General features: G+C 36.4%; 1 protein-coding gene across 3 annotated transcripts in view; it reads left to right on the top strand.

Moving 5' to 3' along the window:
* Positions 1 to 17,386, top strand: part of STAG2 (stromal antigen 2) — a 131,601-nt gene extending 114,215 nt beyond the window's left edge. For 2 of the 3 annotated variants that reach the window (XM_040265208.1, XM_040265209.1), the window contains exons 29-34: positions 2,874 to 3,097; positions 5,977 to 6,166; positions 6,257 to 6,367; positions 9,713 to 9,839; positions 10,805 to 10,882; positions 15,459 to 17,386. In XM_040265208.1, the coding sequence (XP_040121142.1) occupies positions 2,874 to 3,097; positions 5,977 to 6,166; positions 6,257 to 6,367; positions 9,713 to 9,839; positions 10,805 to 10,882; positions 15,459 to 15,482 (754 nt within the window). In that variant the 3' untranslated portion in view covers positions 15,483 to 17,386. The remainder of the gene's footprint in view (positions 1 to 2,873; positions 3,098 to 5,976; positions 6,167 to 6,256; positions 6,368 to 9,712; positions 9,840 to 10,804; positions 10,883 to 15,458) is intronic. The other variant, XM_040265210.1, reaches the window with a different exon arrangement.
* Positions 17,387 to 22,715: the final 5,329 nt, after the last annotated feature.

Here is a 22,715-nt window from a genome sequence, read left to right as displayed (position 1 = left end):
CAGACAAAACTAATCTATATTGATAGAACTCACCATAGTGGTACTTGTTGAAGTTGGAAAGACTGAATGGGAAAGGGGATATCCTATATCTTGATAGGTGTATGGGTTACATAACTGCATTCATTTACAGAGGTGGTCCAACTTTTATTTTCTGTGCACTTTATTATATATAAATTGATCCCAATTTAAAATTGCAGTGAGGAATTGGTAGTCCAGTGGTTAGATTCTGTGCAATCACTGCTGAGGGCCTGGATTTAATCCCTGCCTGGAAAACTAAGGTCCCACAAGCTGTGTGATAGTAGGCCAAAAAAAAATTGCATTGATACTATTAATTAGAGAAATAAAAATTAAAAACAAAAAAAATGATTTCTCACCTAGTAGATTAGCACAACTTTAAGATGTCTGATAGTGCCAAGGATGTGGAGCAATAGAGACTTATACATTGCTGGTACAAGACCACTTTGGAGATATCTGGTAGTATGTAGTAAAGTTTAAGATTCTCCCTACCTCATGATCCAGTAATGCTATTCAAAGGTAGATAGGTGAGAGGAACTCTTACACATATATGTAAGGAGAACTATAAATGATTTGACTGTTGGGGACTTCCCTGGTGGTCCAGTGGTTAAGAATCTTGCTTCCAGTGCAGGGGTCACAGGTTCTGTCCCTTGTCAGGGAACTAAGATCCCACATGTGCTAATATGCTTAGTTGCTCAGTTGTGTCCAACTCTTTGTGACCCCATGGTCTGCAGCTCCTCTGTCCATGAGATTTTCCAGACATGAATACTGGAGTGGGTTGCCATCCCCTCCTTCAGGGATCTTCCCAACCCAGGGATCAAACCCAGGTCTCCCATATTTATGGCCAAAAAGAAAAAAAAAATGACTGTTGCATTGTTTGAATAGGGGAAAGCACAAAACTCAATATCTATCAACTAGAAAATGAGATCAATAGATTAATATACAATGAAATACTATACAGTGGTCAAAATTGTTAGATATTTTTAAGTAAATATAAATCCTTAATTTTATTAAAAGTCCATCTAATTGTTCAAATTTCTAGTAGTCTTAGATGTCATATATGAAAGTAATTCAGTTGTGTCTGACTCTTTGCGACCCCATGGACTATATAGTTCATGGAATTCTCCAGGCCAGAATACTGGAGTGGGTAGCCTTTCCCTTCTCCAGATGTCATAAATGACTTATTCTTAGTTCATTTGACTGAATTGGAATTGAAAAGATTCACACAATCCAATTGATCTACTTTAAAAATTTTTTCAAGTTTATTGAGCTGTAATTGGCAAATGAATTTGTAATATATTGAAAGTATATAGCATGATTTCATATACATTGTCTAAGGATTCCCATAATCAAGTTAATTAACGTATTTATCACCTCACATTGTTTACTCTTTTTTTGATCAGAACACTCAAGCTCTACTCCTTTAGCATATTTCAGTTATATAGTATTATATATTTACATAGTATCATCAACCATAACCACCATGTTACATATTAGACCCTGAGATCTCATTCATCTTTTCAGAATTGTTTTTCTGACTTCATTGAGATATAGTTGATATATAACACTGTGTAAGTTTGAGGTGTGCAACATATTGATTTGATATACATATTGGAAAGTGATTATCACCATAGTGTTAGCTGATACCAGTCTTCCAAAATGGTTAGATTTTAAATTAAAATGTTGTGTGCAGAAAGCTAAGTACAAAATGGTGCTGTGTTTTCAGACAAATAAGTATTAAAACATTATAAATAGGGACAAAAACAAGTTCAGGTTAATGGCAACCTCTGTGGCTGGAAAGAGGAAAAAAGGCAATAGCATCAGAGAGGGCTACTTATCTGGAATGTTCTGTTAGACTGTGTGGTGGATACATAGTTGTAAATCTCTGCTAGTAAGTAGGTTTTGGCTCAGGCTGCACATCTTGTCAGATGGTTAATGGTGCTCTGACTGATAGCCAGCTTACAGACCACACTTTGAGGAGTACTGTACTACCATATGTAGGGCTTCCCCAGTGGCTCAGCGGTAAAGAATCTTCCTGCAGTGTGGGAGACACAGGTTCGATCCTTGGATCAGGAAGATCTCCTATCCTTTCTCTCCTTATCTATGATATGGGGAGAATATCTCCCTCACAAGATTATAAGAATAAAGTTAAAGAGCCCAAGAGGAAAACGCCTAGCACACAGTAGTGTAGTCACACAAATGTTAGTTGATTTTTAGTTGCTATTTTATATGTAAGTCATGGAATCCTTGTGATACTTGGATCCAGGGGTGGATGTATGACTTCTATTACGCTGAAAATATTTTGCAGGTGGGGGCCATATTAGATTTACCTTTGCATCTGTCCCCATTGCCTGAGACATAGGTGCTCAACAAATAATAAGCCAAAATGCTGTGAATTATTTCCTTTATTGTGAGAATCTTCATAGAGACAGAATTGTTCATCACTGTACTGATGAGGCTTAGAATAAGTAGTGAAGTAATATACCCACACTCACATGGCTAGGGGTTGGTAGAACTGGGACTAGAACTCAAGTTGTATAATCTTTAAATCCAATCCTCTTTTCAAAAATATGACTCAGATTTGTTCTTCTAACAGAGGGGACCTGTAAAGTTAGGATAGAACAGAGACATTTTGAGAAAGATAACACTAATATCCTGCAGTTGTTAGTGGGATGCTTTAAGGGAATGTAGATCCATCGACCATTATTTTCATTCTCATTTACTTTTTATTTAACTCTAGTTACTCATTGTGTGTTCCATATAATGTGTAAGCCTTAAGATGTAGGAATAAGCAAAAAGAAAAAGAAAGGTATGGCAATTTAATGTATCAAAGCTAATGGTTTCTACTCCTTTTTAAGGTATGTTTACTTGGAAAAGTTCATGACCTTTCAGATGTCACTCCGAAGAGAAGACGTGTGGCTTCCCCTAATGTCATACCGAAATTCTCTGCTAGCTGGTGGTGATGATGACACCATGTCAGTCATTAGTGGAATTAGTAGTCGGGGGTCAACTGTGCGGAGTAAAAAATCCAAACCATCTACAGGGAAACGGAAAGTGGTTGAAGGCATGCAGCTCGCACTCAGTAAGCATATAGTTTATTTCCTTTATGTTTGTCCTTTATGTTTCCCATAGGTCACTTCCTTTTTAAATTCAAGGTATGTGTTGTTAAATGCACACTGTTTGTTCCAGTTACGTGTAAAATGTACTCTTTTAAGCATTTTGCATATATGAATTTGATTCTTAAAATTCTTTAGGTACATTCTTATTTTTCACACGTGGGAAACTAGTACAGAGAAGTTGATTAACTTAGGTCACACTAAGTAGCAGAGCCAGGCAATCTCACTCTAGAGCATCTACTTTTTTTTTCTGTATTAAATTTATTTAAGATATACACACATCCCCTCCCTCTTAAATCTCCCTCCTACCCCATAGAGCATCTACTTTTAATTCACTGCCCTATACTCTATGTATATGGATATGGACTCAGTATTTTAGAACTAATCATTACCTAAGAGATCAGATCATCGAGTTTAAGTGGTGCAGCGGATTCAGAGAGGTTCCAACTTCGGAATTTCTATGAAGAGATTATTAATCATAAAGAACTTGATAGAAATACAAGTTGCTGTCTATAATCTTAGAGTTAAGAATATATTATGATGCTTGAATCTCTTGGACTCTTAGTACTCCAGGATTGGTTCTTCATTTCCTTTCTTTAAGATACTTTAAACAAATGAGTATAGTTGTCAAAATTTGTTCCAGCTATTATTCCTGAGTAACAAACTACCCCCAAAACTTAATGATATAACCTGGACATAATGTCTGGTACTTTCACTAGGAATAAATACTCCAAGGCTGGGACTGGAATCATAGGGAGATATCTTCACTTCTAGATGTATCTGATGCTGGCTGTCAGCTGGGACCTCAGCTAGATTGTCTGCCAGAACACCTTAACATGTGACCTTTCTATGTGACTATTTGGCTTCCTCACAGTGTGTGACTCGGCTTCAAGAACAAGTGTCTCAAGAGACAACTCTGGACACTGCCATTTTCTAAGGCCAGCAAACTGGCATAGCATAGTTTCCATCATGTTCTGTGGACCTAGCAATCACAGGGCACAGATTCAAGGGAATGGGACATCATCCCCCACCTACCTGTTAATGTGACAAGTGTCAGAGATTTGGGGGCTTTATTTTTTTAAACTTATTTTCCTAGGAGCCATGGTTTTAAATTGCCACATGGATTAATGGTTTTAGTATTTTTTTGTCCAGTAACACAAAGCATAAACTTGTAACTTACACAGCCTTAGATTTCGACTTGATTGGTCATATAGTACCAACATCCCAGTCTGTGGAGAAATCTCTCTTACACAGTATCCCTGACCAGTTAAAATACTTGGGCTTAATAAGAAGTTAAATTTTCCTTTTTTTAGATAGAAAAGTTATCAAATCAAAAGATGTGTCTACTGAATATCACTAAATTTTAAAAAGTTTTTCTTATCTAAACCTCTTAACTCACCTGGTCTAACATAGCCTCCTCAGTGGCCAGCTCTCTCGCTAGTCTTCATATTCTTAAGTCTGTCCTCCACATCACCACCATATACTTTGTCTAAGACATGTAACTCACCACATTGCTTCCATAAAACCTTTAGTAGTAGCTCCTGTCACCTTAGCATAGCTCATAAAACTTTGCATAAGTTGATTCCTGCCTCTTTATTCAGCCTTACCTTTTGCCATCTACTCCAGGAGTACTAAACTCTTAAAATAATCAGCAAATTAGTATGATTCAGTCATTGTTGTTTCATGCCCCAGTGCTTTTGCTTAGGTTCTCCCCATTTCTTGGAGATGTCACAGTTCACATAATATCCACTCTAGTCAGAAGTAACTTTTGGGTAGCTGGGCTCTGATCTTTTTCATTGTTCCCATTCTCCCTGTGCTTCCCTCTTTTAGCACTTACCACACTGTGTTTCCCCAGTGGCTCAGCAGTAAAGAATCTGCTTGCAATGCAGGAGACACAGGTTCGATCCCTGGGTCAGGAAGATCCCCTGGAGGGAGAGCATGGCAACCTACTCCAGTATTCTTGCCTGGGGAATCCCATGGACAGAGGAGCCTGGCAGACTATAGTCCATGGGGTTGCAAAAAGTTGGACATGACTGAAGCTACTGAGCGTGCATGCACACTGTGTTGTAATTGCCTGTATTTTCTTTACCAGGGCTTCCCTGGTAGCTCAGCTGGTAAATAATCTGCCTGCAATGCAGGAGACCCCGGTTTGATTTCTGAGTTGGGAATATCCCCTGGAAAGGGATAAGCTACCTACTCCGGTATTCTTGGGCTACCCTGGTGACTTAGATGGTTCAAGAATCCTCCTGCAATGCAGGAGACCTGGGTTCAATCCCTGGGTTGGGGAGGTCCCCTGGAGAAGGGAATGGCCACCCACTCCAGTATTCTTGCCTGGAGAATTCCATGGACAGAGGGGCCTAGCAGACTACACTCCATGGGGTCACAAAGAGTTAGACATGATTGAGCAACTTTCACTTTCTTTCACTTTCTTTTTCCACAACTGGACTGTCAGGGCATGGCAGGGACTGCATCTTACATACCTTTGTATCCCTCTGTTCCAAGCTCTAGGATGTGTAAAGAAGCAGATGTTTGTTGACCTGCACAGGTTGTATTAGACATTTCCCTGGTGGTTCAGATGGTAAGGAATCTGCCTGCAGTGCAGGAGCCCTAGGTTCGATCCCTGGATCAGGAAGATCCCCTGGAGAAGGGAATGGCTACCCACTCCAGTATTCTTGCCTGGGAAATCCCATGGACAGAGGAGCCAAGTGGACTATAGTCCATGAGGTCGCATAGAGTCGGACATGACTGAGCGACTAACACTTAGTCAAAATTAGTGACTGAACTTCATTGCTATTACAGTCAAAATTAGTGACTGAACTTCATTGCTATTACTTTTCTTTCTCAGCTGAAGAAAGCAGTAGTAGCGACAGTATGTGGCTAAGCAGAGAGCAAACCCTTCACACCCCAGTTATGATGCAGACACCACAACTCACCTCAACGATTATGAGAGAGCCGAAAAGATTACGACCTGAGGATAGTTTCATGAGTGTCTATCCAATGCAGACTGAACATCATCAAACTCCTCTTGATTATAAGTAAGTACATTTGATCATTTTCTGTACTATAACTTTATTAATTACATAGAAAAAAGTTAAGTTAAAAGAAGAATAAAATTCTCCTTGAAGCACGCAGGTAACATGGATGTTAGCTCAAAGACAACAAGAGGAAGCAAGGCAACAGCAGGAGAGAGCAGCAATGAGCTATGTTAAACTGCGAACTAATCTTCAGCATGCCATGTAAGTGAGAGTGCCTTATTGTCTGAGTCTAGGAAGTTCACTAATTCATTGACATTTTATTGTGTGCCTTATCTAAAAATTTCAGCGAACTCTCTAGAGTAACTAAGCTGAAATAATCAAGGAGCTAAAAATTGGTCTTTCCAACAGAAAAAAAAAAAAACTTCTGAAGTTAAATATTAACTAGTTAGGTAAAGGACTGATATTAGGTTGATCTGTTGGAAAAATTTAACTCTGAATCCTTGTTTATTTTGGTACACAGAACTATAGCTAAAAATTCAGTTTTGTTACATCTTAATTGATCCCCACCTTAGTTCAGGCCCTCATCTCTCACCTGAACTATTGCATTAGCTTTCTAATTCATGTTCTTCCCTCAGATCTATTTATCCTCTCACCAAATCCCTTCCCTCACTCCCCTCACCACCACTCCATCATTCACGTTGCCATCAAGAATTGCTATTCTAGAATAAAAATCTGATCATGTAGCTCTCTTCCTTAAAACCATTCTATGGATCCCCATTGCCTGCAAGATATAGTTCAAACTCCTTAGCTCATGGCATGCAAGATCTTCTAAATATGGCCCCTGCCTACATTTTAGTATCATATCTTATTCCCTGACAGCTGGTAAAATCATCATAAAAGGACAAGCTCAGGTGTCACCTTATATGAAGCTGTGGTGTCATCTATGCTCCCATAACACTATGTATATTCCTATTTCTTATAGCACTTACCACATTGTATTGTAATTTGTTTATGAATTTGTCCCTTTCTCTAGACTGTGAGCTCCTTAAGGGCAGGGACCTCTTTCTTTCTCTTTTTTAAATTGAAAAGTATAGTTGATGTACAGTATTATGTTTCAGGTATACAGTTTAGTGATTCACAGTTTTTAAGGTTTTATTCCATTTAGAGTTATTATAAAATATTGGCATTTCCCTGTGTTATACAATATATCCTTGTATCTTATTTTATACTTAATAATTTGTACCTCTTAATAGGGACTGCTTTCATTTCCTGTTAGTGCTTGGCACATTAAAAAAGTACTAAGTTAAATGTTCATTGAATGAATAAATGTCCAATGCTAAAAAAAACCTGCAGTTTAATTTTCAAATACTTTGTTTTTACTGGAATCTGTATGAGAGTTTTATAAGTCCTTATTAGCTTTGGCTCCAAAAGAAATGGCATATAAGCAGTATTTAGATGACTGGTATGAAGGGGGAAGATCTGATGATTTTAATTAAGTTTTTTAGTTTGAAAGCTTTGTATTTGTAACATAATGTGGTACATGTTTTAATGCTGGACGTAGTGATCGTTACCTTATTTCTTACATTTATATTTTGTTGGTTTTTGAATGAAGAGAAATTGACCTATTTTTCTTTAGAACCGGTCATTTACCTCACGAGTAGTAGTCTATTTAAATTCACTTTAGTTTTCTGTAGTGGTCTTAAAAACCTCAAACAGACAAGGTATACTTTATCACATCTGTAGATTCGGATCCTGTTATGTCTGCTATGTTCATCCTCTATACTATCCCTTGATTCTGTCCCCTATTCTGTTTCTTTAGCCACATTCCCTTTAACATATGTTCTTATTTCATGCTGAATTCAACAAAGTGATTTCTTAGCTTCTCACTAGTTACTAGTACAAATACTGCAGAATTCTGCCAGGCAATCATTTGGTCCATATGTCTCCCCTTAAAACTTTCCGCCAGTGCCCACAATCTTCCACAGCCTTTCATTATCAGTACCATTTATCATTATTCTTTTGTTTATAGATTAATTGATTAAATTTTTTCTTCAAGTTTTATGGGGATATAATTGACATACAACACTGTATTAAGGTGTCCAGCATGATGATGCAAGTTACATACATCATGAAGTGATTACCACAATAAGTTTAATAAACATCCATCATCTCATATAGCTGTAGTTAGTTTTTATTCTTCTTAGAGATAAACTTCCCTAGGTGACAGAGTAATTATTCCAGTTAAATAATTATTATCAGAAGAGTCTTTTGGTTGTATCATAAGTAGTCTATCACCTGAGACTTTAAAATATTTTTGTTTTACAATAATTGTTCTGTAATGGTGTCTGGCCTATAACTGAAAATACCTTCAAATTCTCTCTGTCACCTAGTTTATATCACATATATCTTTCAAAAGCAAAATGAGTTTCTGGTTTTCTATAACACATGGTCCCCAAAGCACACATATCCCCTTCACAGTTGCTTCCACCAAACACAGTAAAATTGTCATTTATCATTTACTGTCCAGAACTCTTGAGAAATAGGGACCATTGTTAACATATTTGTCCACATAGCCTGGACTAGACATCATGTCTTGTTATCTTTGTCTTTTAAGACAACATAGTTTTGTGTAAGTTGTGAGCAGGCATTCAATAAATAATTGATTTGGGGGGGGATCTTTACATGAGTGAGCAAAGAAAGAAATATTATCCAAACTGGGGAACAACAAGTCACCCTCAATTTCACTTAGTGTTGATTCCTTTATGCTGATATGGGCTAATTTGTGAACTTGAAATTTGAGTTTTTTCCTTATAATTATGTGATAATAGAATTTTTGGTCTTAATTTTTATTTAACTTTTCTATATATGTCTCAGTTTTGAGTTTCATAGGATACAGAGTGCAAGTTTCACCATAAATGTTGCTCATTTCTTCCTGAAGCAGAATTAATCTCTTCTTTCAGTATATCTTTATAGCACTTAATGCATATTTCTCTTGCAATATTTATCACTTTGTCATAATTAATTGTGTTTCCCATAGTAGACTGTGAGCTCCTTGAGGGCAGGAATCATGTCTTATTCATCTTTTATTTTGCATCCATAGGACACAGTCAAAGCCTGGCACATAGTAGGCACTATGTGAATGAGTGAGTGAGTGCCTGGTACATTTTAGGTACTGAGTGAATGTGAGTGATGGGTAAAATTAACATTATATGTTCATGAAAATACATGTATTCTGAAAATGTCATTTCTTTGGTCTCTTGTTTTATACTTGTTTATTAATTTGTACCCTGCCTACTTTCAAAAAGGATTTGAGGTATCTTGTCTGCTCTCATGTGGTAAATTCTCATTGAGCTTTTAAAAGGGATATCAGAACTATCAAGCTAAATGTTTTGAAGTAATGTAGAATAAACATAACTCCTTAGCATTTTCAGACAAGTGAACATTGGGGTTTTGACATCATTGATGACATGATCAATGCCTAGTCATTTTCCCTGACCTTAATTCCATCATTTTCCATTACATTTGAATAGAGCCACATAGTTGCTGCCAATATATTACTAAGTTGTGACTTTGGTTGAGATCTTGACCTTTTTTGTATTTCTCTAGTCGGCGTGGTACAAGCCTAATGGAAGATGATGAAGAGCCAATTGTTGAAGATGTTATGATGTCCTCAGAAGGGAGGATTGAAGATCTTAATGAGGGGATGGATTTTGACACCATGGATATAGACTTGGTAAGATACAGTGATTCTGTAAGATTTTGAATTTAGATTTTTTTTGGAAATTAAATTGGATATTATTAGAGGAGGGAAATATTTGCCATAAAAGTAAGTTTTGCAAAATTACTAAATAAAATAGTTGCCAGGAGTTTAGTTATATGAGAAGGGATTGAGGAAGAGGGTGAGTTTGGTGAGGGTGTTAGATCCGAATTTAAGATGGTAAATTTTCAGACTAATTTAGGAATATATAAAGAATATAATTTGCCTAATAGTATAATATCGCCTTACAATTTACCATCTATTTACCATTATCAAACCAATATATTAGAAACATGATCTACTTTTTTACTGAGGTCAGTTTCCATATCACACAGTAAAGTACTGATAAAAGACTTGGAAGTTGAATATATATGATGGTATATTCGCTGATAATAACATCATATATACAATTAGGGCTTTATTATATACAAAATGATTCCACGTATGTCATTTTGCTACACAGCTCATTCAGCTTTGTGAGGTAGGTTGAAAGGATTGAGGATATTGAAGCTTAGACACCCTATCCAGAGAGACAAAACTAGTAAGTGATAAAGCTGAGACTCATAAAGCCAGGTCTTCTATTTCTCAGTATACCTTGGTGTATTCTCCTTAAAGGGAAGAAATAATTAAATATGGCTTCTATTCAGAATAGTGTAATTCAGGGCCTTGAAAGGGAAGTGAGTTGAGAGAGACATTTCTAAAATAAAACAAAAAAATCCTTTTTCTAGTTTTCATCCATAAGAATAATTTCCCATGAATGAACTGCTTTTGCATTTTTAAACATTCTGTAGTTTGAATAGATAGTACTTGAAGTATTATAGGGTACAGTTGCAATTACATAGGTCTTGTGAACACTTAATTAATTTCAAGATTTTCAGTTACTATTTGGCTTATTACAGATAAGACAATTGTCAACTTCCTTCCTTTTTTTTCCCCTTTAGCCACCATCAAAGAACAGACGAGAGAGAACAGAACTGAAGCCTGATTTCTTTGATCCAGCTTCAATTATGGATGAATCAGTAGGTTTAATTTAAATATGCCTCAACATTATAAAATCAAAAGTAATAGGCAATCTCTGAGTTTGAGGTTGAAGAGCTTGGACAATACGTTAAGAATGTATAAAAACAACTGGACAGGAGGAAGAGACAGGCAGGAGGGATTTTGGAGTAGAGTTGAGAAGGGGTCATGCAGTGGTGGTAACAGATTCAAAGTGCCTTTGAATCCCTGGTCAACTGGGACTTAAGTGTTTGTTAAGGAATTTGGACTTTTCCTGTAGGCTTGAGTTATACCTGATGAAGGATTTTGAATTGGGGGGCAGGCATGATCAGAATTGTGTTTCAGAAATATTTCCTTGAATAGGATGAATTAGAAGAAAAATAACCATGATAGTCATAATCTTAATATGAAGACACGGTGAAAAATAAACTTGAACAAAGGCTTTGGTAATAAAGAGAAGGGAGTTGAGATAATTGGTTATTGTTAGTTGTTGTCAGTTCTGTCTCTTCTATCAGTCCCTGTTGCCATATTCTCCCTGAGAATGCCATGGTTCAAATCTGTAGTTCCTCTCAGACACACTGTGCTCTTTCACAACTCCATGACCTTGTAAAAGCTTTCCTCTCTGTCGGAATTGCCCATTTCCTTTTCCAAGTAGTGAGTTCTTTCTTTCAGTAGTCAGTTCTGACATTACCTGGGGAGTTTTTCCTAAATTTTAAGATAGATACTTTATTCTCAGCTCCCATAACACTTGTACACGCTTCTGTTTGGATAACTACCAGATTGATGTAGTGAAATAGAATATTACATTTTGCTCAATGATTAAACTCCAGGCAGTGATGATTTTATTCATTTTGAGAGTTTTGCCCAGCATAGAGGTGTTTAGCTTTATTTGTCAGCTTGCTAAATCGGTTAAATGCCTGTCTAGCTCACTTTTTAACATCTACCCATTTATGATCCTTCTTCCTAACACCTGCTGTCCCAGGTGACTGTTGTATCATCCTCCAAGGCCTGCCTTCTATGCCTGTATTTCTGCCGTTCTCTCCTGGCCCTCTCTTGACTCATAATCTGCTGTCAGATAGCTCTTGGAAGAATTTTAACAAACGAACTCATGCCAACATACTTAAATTAATAGAGCTAGCTATTTGAGCTAAAAGATAACATTTCATAGATCAGCAGGTATAGAAATCTTTGGACAAGGCACCTTGGGATCCTTGAAATCAGTGTTTGTCCGTCTCTAAGGGACATATAAATCATGTAGAGATCTTATTAAAATAAAGGTTCTGCTTCAGTAGGTCTTAAGTATGGTCTAACATTCTGCATTTCTAATAAGACCATAATTTGAGTAGCGTAGATGACCTCTGCCTACCCATAAGTCTGTCGTTTAAGTGTATATTGAAGTATGTGGTTTCCCTGATAATCTAGGAGTATGTATCTCCCAGTTTGTTAAATAAAACATTTAGGTAGTGATTGTGATGAGGAATAAAAGAGAATCTTTCCAAGCATATGTGATGAAATGCATTAATTCAGCAGTTTAGTGAGTTGGAAATTGGTGTTAAAATGAATAAGATGCTCTCCCTGCTCTTAAGGGATTTGTATTCTAGTCCACCTGTACTATCACTTTGAGATGAAAAGAAATGGAAGCTAGTATTTGAAAGCTTATGTGCCTGACATTGTGCCAGGCACAATTTAGTGGGATCCCACTTTCACACTCAAGCAAACTTGGGCTGTAGAGGTGGTTTCAGTGACTTGCTGAGAGTTATACAGCTTTAGTGTCAGATTAGTAATTTGATCTGAGTTCCTTTTGATGTAAAAATCTTGTGCTGCCTCTGCTGTGTACTTCCCAGAACTAAAATCAGACCTTACCTCAAAGAAATACCAAGAAAATTTTTTTTAGAAATTGTAATGATTAGTCAAAATTGATATGGGCAGTTAGAGATCACCTTATTTTTTCATTTGTTCATCTAAAGTCAGGAAACCTTTAGGCATTTGTTTCCTTAGTCACTTACTATTGAATAGATTTGCCACATGGTGCTCTTCACTTTTTTTTTTTCCCTCTACAGTAGTGGAACAGCATTGTGTATGTATATACATTTTTGACATTTAACATTTAGGGAAAACTATAATCTGAGTGAAGCCAAAGATAGGGACCTAATAATTGTTATTTATAGAAAAATGATGGTATTCTTGTGTTTATTGCATATGTAACAACCTAGAGGATAGTAGTTTTGCTGCTTTTCCTAAAATTAGGAAAAGGAGCACATGCATCTATACCTGTAGTTCTATAGTAGTACCACATGATGGCAGCAGTCGCATAACTGAGTGCTCAATATCTTTAACAGTTCAGGTATCTTTAGAAATCTTTGACCACGTATGTATTATAATACTATTAATACTAGTTTGTTTTAAAATTACATTAAACTTTATCTTATTATCTAAACAATAACTTAAATGGAATAACAAAATTTTCAATGTAAAAATCTGCATTAGATTACATCTTTTTATTCAGCCCTGTGATAATAGTCAACAAGACAATAATAAAATTAGGACTGTAGATCCTTTTATACCCAATTCTAAGATTCTCTAATTTTATGTGAAGTAACCCAAAGCATTCTAGTATAGATACTTTAGATTATTACTAAATAAATCCTAGATATATTTTCTGTAACATGTTATCTGTGTGATTCAGAAGTGGTAATATGAAAACTCTGAGCAGATCAGTTTGGGGTTGCATATAATATTATAGATTTATGATTTATTTAGTTTCATATTTGGTAACAGTGTCAACATTGGTATATGGTTGCTTTCTGCTATTAGTGGGCCAGTATTGCCTCAACACACCAAAGCTGGCTGTTGGTACTTTTAAAGTATGTGCTTAAGTGGTTATTAATGTTGACACCAGAAACAGGTAGCTTATGTTACCAGAAAAAGAGAATATCATTAATGTCCTTCTTCTGTGTTGAGATTCTTTTATTAGAATTATCTGTAGTATAAAATTGGTAAAGGAAGGGTTTGGTATAATGGAACTAATTTAATGTTCTAGTAGAAGAATCTCCTTTACAACCTTGTCTGTACAAATCCAGGAGGAGGGGAAAAAAAGATCTGTTCAGGCTATTTCTAGGTAGAACTTGGTTTGGAAAGAACTTGAGTTCATCTTCATGCCACACTCTACACTAAAACTGTCAATTAAGATTTTATCCTTTTATTCATCATTAGATCTTCCATTACCCAGAGTCAGAGTGTTATGGCTAGAAGGGATTTTTAAACATCACCTATCACCTAGGCCTCTTTGGAAACATTCTAAGCACCCAAACTCTGACTCTTAAAACTAAAAAGGAGAACAATTAACCTTTAGGGGTGGCGTGGGCAAGGGGCGAGTAGTGGAGTAGTGGTGGTTGTTTTGATGGATGACTGGTAAGAATGGGGTACATTAATCCTCTGTTGTTCTCATTACTGGGGATTCCAAACACTTTACTTGATGATGTGCTACATGGAGGCTGCAATCAGATAGATATTTGTTTCCTGGTCTGAAAATACATAGCTCCTTCAATTCAGATCAAAACAATTTGTGAGTTCTATGACTTTTGTTAAAGTGAGATTTAATTTACAAGTAAGAGCCCTTTGTAATCTCAGTCTTAGATCATTACCTCTGGCTTTAATTATCAGTTTTTCACTAGCTCATTATAGTATTTTAAAAATATTACTCAATTGTCATAGTAAGTGTTGGAAATTTAATTGAAGAGCCAAACTTTTAGTATATACAACTAAAAGTTGTAACTTATTCTTGCTTAACAAACAAGAGGGAGTTGCTCCATTCATTACCTGCTTTTACTTTTTCAAGTTAGTGACAGATAATGATTAGATTTTACCTAGCATTGTTTCCCCAGCTGAAATGTAATGGAGTGAAATATAACTGGAGTGGGTTGCCATTTCCCTCTCCAGAGTTCCCAACCCAGGTACCAAACCGTGGTCTCCTCAATTGCAGGCAGATTCTTTACCAGCTGAGCTACGAGGGAAGCCCCAAAATGTAATGAAAAGCATCAATACAACTTTTTGCTCAGATTTTACCTTTACTTACTTGATCTTTTAAAATTGTAGACCTGTTCATTCAGTCCAACTTTTCTAAAGAATGCTTCCTATTTTATACATATTTATATTGTTCTTGGATGGTTTTCGTCTGCGTGTTCAAAAGACTTTAAAAATGATATCCATTTCACAGTGCAAATGACTGAGTTTGCCAGACATTCTTGTGCCACAAGTGTATGTTAAGAAGCACATTTACTTGTTCATGCAACATATGTTGGGTGCCTGTGTTCAGGGCATTATCTAGGCATTAGGGGTGTGTATAAACATATAAATAAGACATGATTTATGCTTTTAGTTATATTTATGAGGTAGGTAGGATTGTGATTAGGCCTGATGTTATTTCATTTTATGTTAATGGTAATTATAATTTTAGAATTATATATCTGAAGAGAGGGGAATTTTTCAAAGTGACTTTTAGCATGTGATTAAACTTAATATTTCCAAGTATTAATGTAATATATTTTACAATGAAATGAATGACAATTTTAACATTTTTTTTTCTTTCTCTCTCATTAGGTTCTTGGGGTGTCAATGTTTTAATACCAGTACGCAATTAAGTCTGTGGTGAAGTCATTTTCTAAGTGGAAGAGGAAATTTTAAAATAAAGTGTGGTAGATACAGTGAAATTCTGTACAGATTTTTCTCTAAGGAGAATATGACGTGCTTATACTTACCAAGATCAAGTGCATTTGAGGGGCAGTTTTGTTTGCCTGAAAAAAGTAAAGGACAAGTAAACAATTTGATGATAAGCTACAGTTTTTCTTAGAAAGTAAATATTTTATTTATGCGCTGTTAGTTGGCTTTTGAATCAATTATTTCATGCTTTTTTTAAAGAAACTATAACAATCTGAAGAGGCATTTGGTACAGACGTGAATCCTCTTACATTTATTTACTGGGTGTACTAAGTAATGATGACCTCTGCTGGATTTCTGTTTACATCCAAGAAACAAAGTTAAGGATGAGTATTCCCCCGCCCTGAAATTATAGGATAGAATTGTTTTTAGCATTCTAAATTTAAATGCTTGAAACATCAATCACCGAGGCTTTCTTTTAAATATTGTAATTGTGGAGAAAAGTAAACTTATAAGCAGAACTTTTACAATTTTTTCATCTAAAATGTATTTTAAGATATTTTTAAAATCCAAGAGCTTCTCTATACTTTTCAGAAATACCCAGATGCAGTGAACTGCCAGAAGGTAACCAGTCTCAAACATGCTTATCCCATTATCAACCCTGAAAGTTTGCTTGTCCTTTAACATAAAAATGTAATGTTGTGATATTCCTTCCAGTAGTGCCACTGTATTTTGTCTCCAAATAAAAGAAGCTTATTGTAGTATGTTTGCAGAAAAACTCTAAACAAAAATTATACAGCTTATTAGAGTGTGGGAATAGGGATCTAAATTTTAAATAAAATTATATATATATATAAATTGGTGCTGATTTTATAATTGCGCAGTTTGTTTAGTTTTTTCTTACTTTTAAATTCCAACTTAAAATTATGAGGTTTCAGAAATATATTGAAAGTTTAACAATGTTTAAAAATAGAAAAGCATGAGTGTTCATGCTTTAAAATGATTTTTAAATTTGTATTTTATATTGTTTTATCTATCTGTCTTTGCAAGCAGTCTTCAGGTTAAAGATACTTCTAACAGGTTACAGTACATTTCCTCTGTATGTAAATTAGATGGGATAATAGAATTCATAACCCATAATATTCTTTGAAAGCTAAGCTTTAAACTTCATTTTATGTCCTTTCACAAATGAATTAGTTTAAAACAGAAAGTGGCTACTTGCCATTTTGACATCAACTCATTTTGCGAGGCTTAGGCAGCTAGACATCGTTTAAAACAAAATATTAACTTATATTACATGTGTATCTATCTTTTGTCAGTCGTCTCTCAGTTCTTGAGGTATATTATTTTAATCATTCCATGCCTTAATATGCTTGCAATACAAGAATATCTTCAGATGGGTGAATACCAAAAGGCTTCCAGTTCTTAAGAGTCAGAAACCAACAAGCATTGGGCTGTGGTAGCCAAAAACCATAGGTTAGCTAAAAGATCATGATAAAATACAATTATTTTATTAAATCATGGTTAATAACAAATGAAATCAAGACATGTCTAACAGATTTTCCATCAACAAATATTGTTATGTGCAAAAGTATTGCCTATGTTGTTTTTCACACCACTGCATTTACTAGAACTGCTGAGAGGACTGTATATATGATTTTAAACCTAAGTTGATTTTTTTTTCTCACTCTTGAAAGGAGTACTTCTTTGTGAAAGCAGTTCTTACAGCTTTGTTTTCAACCAGCTAAAAATGTTTTATATATTACTCTAACCTGTTGTCCTCCACATTCTATTGTCCTAATTGTACTGTTTTCTGATTTGTATTTATGTCTTGAGACAGTAACTTTTTGAATAAAAATAAACCTACAGTATGTTGTATGTTTTATCTTTTGTACTTGAAAGAGGAGGGTGGCTATAAGTGGTTAGAAAGTGTACCTATTATCACATCTTTTAACATGTTTGGGTGGGAATAATTTATAGAAAATATTGCAATTTTATATTTTTAATAAATCATATGTATTTTAAAATGAGACTAAATCCCTAATTGGGTTATTACTTTAAAGTAGAAACCTGTGACCATTATTACTTTATTTATGTGTTATGAGTTAAATGCTCACTAAAATATCTGCATTGTTCATCCAGGATACATTTGAGTGCCCACTGTGTGCTGAGGCATGTGTTAGAGATCTAACAGCAAACAAAATAGACAAGGCTCCTCCTCCATAGATCTGGTGGGGCAAACAAATAGGGAAAGAATCAAATAAAATAATTAAGCTTATTACATAATTAGTGCTAGGAAGGAAACCAGCAAGAGTGTGCTGAGCTAGAGAGAGACTGAGAGAGAAAAATGTGTGTGTGTGTGTGTGTGTGTGTAAAACCTCCCTTAGATAATGGATTGATGTCTGGAGGTAAGTGAAAGCCCATATTTGAGAAAGAATATAATAACTGAATTCTTATTGAAAACTCTTAATGTTCAGCATGTTAAGATTTGCATTGTTCTCTTTCTTTTTTTAAAAAATTTTTGGCCGTGCTGCACAGCTTGGGGGATCTTCATTCCATGACCAGGGAGTAAACCCACACCATGGCAGTGAAAGTGCCAAGTCCTAACCATTGGACCACCAGGGAATTACCTGCATTGTATTCTTCTTTTTTCCAGCTTTATTGAATTGTAATGAACATACAGTACTATCTAAGTGTAGAGTGTACAGCATGAATATTTGGTACATATGCATAAATTGTGAAATTTATAATAAGATTAGTTAACGTGTCACCTCGTAATAATTGCCATTTTTTTGTGTGTATATGGTGAGAACATTTAACATCTATTCTGTTAACAACATTCTCATATACAAAACAGTATTATTAACTATAGTCACCTCCCTGCATTGTACTCTCAAAAATGATTCATATCAATGTAGCACTAGCACACTGGTCATTTAGGCTAATTTGTAGATCATATTATAGGCCCAGTCTTCTGCCATTGGTGATGCAGAACTGAACATAAATGTTAGTTAATAGCTGGGCACTGTTTTAAGTGGTTTACATGCAATATCTTATGAAGGATCACAACAGGTGACACATTATTATGCCCCCTCTCCTTCCCCCATCTCCTTTTTATTTATTTTTTTAATCAAGAGGCAGGAAAACAAGGCACAAAAAACACCTTGGGCAAGGTTATATGGCTAGTAAATGATAGGGTTGCCACTCAAGCAGTCTGGCTGCATTAAGTCCTGGCAGCATTGAAACTATTCGATACATAAGGATAAATTGCATAAATATAAAATGGCACATTACTCATTGTTCCATGGTGAGGAAATGGAACTTCTTTAAGGAGTCTGGCTGGCTATAGAACTGAGTAGTATGACTCAACATAGTCCTTAATATGCTACTCAGCTGACTTCTGTAAAGAGTATGAATTGAATGAGTCTCTCAATAGTTACTAATTAATATTTTTAAAGTTGAGAGACTGGGGAGGAGGAATAGGATTAACTAGAAGGGATAGCTTCAAAATCTTTCCAAAAAGGGAGTTTGTAAGGATTCACAGAGATGAGTTCAGGTCAGATAGATTTTTCTGGAAGCTGTAATGATTCAGCAAAAGAAAATGAACCAAAAAACTAGAAGTTCACTAAGCATCTCTTCAGGTCAACAAATCTTACTATCTACTATGTGCCTGGCCTTGTGCTAGCTGCTGAGACCAATAAGACAGGCTTTGTTTTCAAGTTAATTATAGTTCTGCTGGGAGTTGGTATGCAGATTCAGAACTAATAAAATGCGAGTGAGTTCATTGTTTTTACTGGGTGTTATGGGAGCCCAGAGGAGGGGCACTTACCGTGGATGCCCTCTGGGAGGCTTCATAGAAAGCTGACACTTGAGTATTTTCCCCAGCATTTTACTATTCACACAGCAATGGTGAATTTTACAGTGAACACATTTTACATTCTTGCTTTGCCATATATCCATGTATCAATGTCTTTTATGTTAATTTAGAAGTAAATTGCAAACATGAGTACACTATGCCCTAAATATTTCGGCATTTATCATTAAGAGTTTAATATTTGCTGTGTTCTCCTTTTGGTGTAAAATTCATATGTGATAAAATTTACAAGCTGTGAGTATATATTTGCTGACTTATAATAAATGCTTACAGCTCTCTAACCCAAACCCCTGTTGAAGGTACTGAGCATAACCATTAGTCCACAAACTTTGTACTCCTTACCAAATCAATCTCTGGTTTCATCCCTTCTCTCTACAGAAGCAACAACTGTTGTTTATCTTTCCACCACAGATAAAATCTGACTGTTCTAGAACTAGATATGAATGGGATCATATAGTATGCTTTTGTATTAGGTTTCTTTCAGCCTGCTTTCAAGATTTATCCATATTGTGTGTTGTGCTGTGCTGTGCTTAGTTGCTTGGTCATGTCCCACTCTGTGACCCCATGGACTATAGCCCAACAGGCTCCTTTGTCCATGGGATTCTCCAGGCAAGAATACTGGAGTGGGTTGCCATGCCCTCCTCCAGGGAATCTTCCCAACCCAGGATCGATCACAGGTCTCCCGCATTGCAGGCAGATTCTTTACTGTCGGAGCCACCAGGAAGCCCATCCATATTGTGTGTATCAACAGAGCTTATTTGTTCAGTAGTTAATGGACGTCTGGGTTGTTTCCACTTTTTGACTGTTATGAATAAAGTTGCTACTTGAGTTGAATTTTAAAAGCTGAAAGGTGAAATGGGGGCAGAGTGACCAAGGCCAAGAATTCCAGGCCAAGGGGACAGCATAAATGACCGTTACGGATAATTTTGTAAGTCACCTATACTTCAGATTGTTAAAAATCACCACCATGGATATAAGAACTATTTAATAACCACTTAGGGGTGGGTAGGGCAAACTGGGAGATAGTTGGCTACCCACTACGTCACATCAGCTTTAAAAAAAAAGGGTATTCACAGCTGTACCTTTAGTCACTTCAGTGTTAAATGCAATGTTCTCAGAATTGGCAAATATACAAAATAATAAATAGTAGGGTACCTTTAAATGAGTTGTAATAAATTGATTTGTACTCTATTATGCATGTTAGACACATTAAGCCTTACTCTATCATTGAGAAACATAGTATATTTCCTACAGCTTCTGTTGTGTAGTTGTATTAAATTGCCAAGAAGTAGGTTCCTCACTAGAAGTCAGTTTGGGGCTGATAGTGCAAACGTAAAATGAAATCAGCTATGTTTCCTCACTTTTTATTTTGCTTCTCCATCTCAAGTTCAGGGTAGGCGGGAGGAGTTTAGTGAATCTTTGGCAAGTTAGCTTTTAAATAATTTTGTAGTACTTATAGCAAAATTATAACCAATTATGAAGAAGTAGCAGCCAATATTTGTTGGATGTTTCAGTTCAGTTCAGTCACTCAGTCGTGTCTGACTCTTTGTGACCCCGTGAATTGCAGCACGCCAGGCCTCCCTGTCCACCACCAACTCCCAGAGTTCACTCAAACTCACATCCATCAAGTCGGTGATGCCATCCAGCCATCTCATCCTCTGTCGTCCCCTTCTCCTCCTGCACCCAGTCCCTCCCAGCATCAGGGTCTTTTCCAATGAGTCAACTCTTCACATGAGGTGGCCAAAGTATTGGAGTTTCAGCTTTAGCATCATTCCTTCCAAAGAAATCCCAGGGTTGATCTCCTTCAGAATGGACTGGTTGGATCTCCTTACAGTCCAAGGGACTCTTAAGAGTCTTCTCCAACACCGCAGTTCAAACGCATCAATTCTTCGGTGCTCAGCTTTCTTCACAGTCCAACTCTCACATCCATACATGACTACTGGAAAAACCATAGCCTTGACTAGATGGACCTTTGTTGGGAAAGTAATGTCTCTTACTTTTGAATATGCTATTTAGGTTGGTCATAACTTTTCTTCCAAGGATTAAGCATCTTTTTTAATTTCATGGCTGCAGTCACCATCTGCAGTGATTTTGGAGCCCTGCCCCCAAAAAAGTCTGACACTGTTTCCACTGTTCCCCTATCTATTTCCCATGAAGTGATGGGACCAGATGCCATGATCTTAGTCTTCTGAATGTTGAGCTTTTAGCCAACTTTTGCACTCTCTTTTTTCATCAACAAGCTTTTTAGTTCCTCCTCACTTTGTGCCATAAGGGTGGTGCCATCTGCATATCAGGTTATTGATATTTCTCCCAGCAATTCCAGCCTGTGCTTCCTCCAGCCCAGCGTTTCTCATGATGTACTCTGCATATAAGTTAAATAAGCAGGGTGACAATATACAGCCTGACGTACTCCTTTTCCTATTTGGAACCAGTCTGTTGTCCCATGTCCAGTTCTAACTGTTGCTTCCTGACCTGCATATAGATTTCTCAAAAGGCAGGTCAGGTGGTCTGGTATTCTCATCTCTTTCAGAATTTTCCACTGTTTATTGTGATCCACACAGTCAAAGGCTTTGGCATAGTCAATAAAGCAGAAATAGATTTTTTCTGGAACTCTCTTCTTTTTCCATGATCCAGCAGACGTTGGCAATGTGATCTCTGGTTCCTCTGCCGTTCCTAAAACCAGCTTGAACATCTGGAAATTCATGGTTCATGTATTGCTGAAGCCTGGCTTGGAGAATTTTGAGCATTACTTTACTAGCGTGTGAGATGAGTGCAATTGTGCTGTAGTTTGAGCATTCGTTGGCATTGCCTTTCTTTAGGATTGGGATGAAAACTGACCTTTTCCAGTCCTGTGGCCACTGCTGAGTTTTCCAAATTTGCTGGCATATTGAGTGCAGCACTTTCACAGCATCATCTTTCAGGATTTGAAATAGCTCAACTGGAATTCCATCACCTCCACTAGCTTTGTTCGTAGTGATGCTTCCTAAGGCCCACTTGACTTCACATTCCAGGATGTCTGGCTCTAGGTGAGTGATCACACCATCATGATTATCTTGGTCGTGAAGATCTTTTTTGTATAGTTCTCTGTATTCTTGCCACCTCTTCTTAATATCTTATGCTTCTGTTAGGTCCATAGCATTTCTGTCCTTTATCAAGCCCATCTTTGCATGAAATATTCCCTTGGTATCTCTAATTTTCTTGAAGAGATCTCTAGTCTTTCCCATTTTGTTGTTTTCCTCTATTTCTTTGCATTGATCGCTGAGGAAGGCTTTCTTATCTCTCCTTGCTATTCTTTGGAACTATGCATTCAGATGGGAATATCTTTC

This window comes from Oryx dammah, unplaced genomic scaffold (genome assembly GCF_014754425.2).
Source record: "Oryx dammah isolate SB20612 unplaced genomic scaffold, SCBI_Odam_1.1 HiC_scaffold_23, whole genome shotgun sequence".
NCBI classification, from domain to species: domain Eukaryota; kingdom Metazoa; phylum Chordata; class Mammalia; order Artiodactyla; family Bovidae; genus Oryx; species Oryx dammah.
Note: the sequence above shows the minus strand (reverse complement) of the source record. Positions and strands in the feature narration are given on the sequence as shown.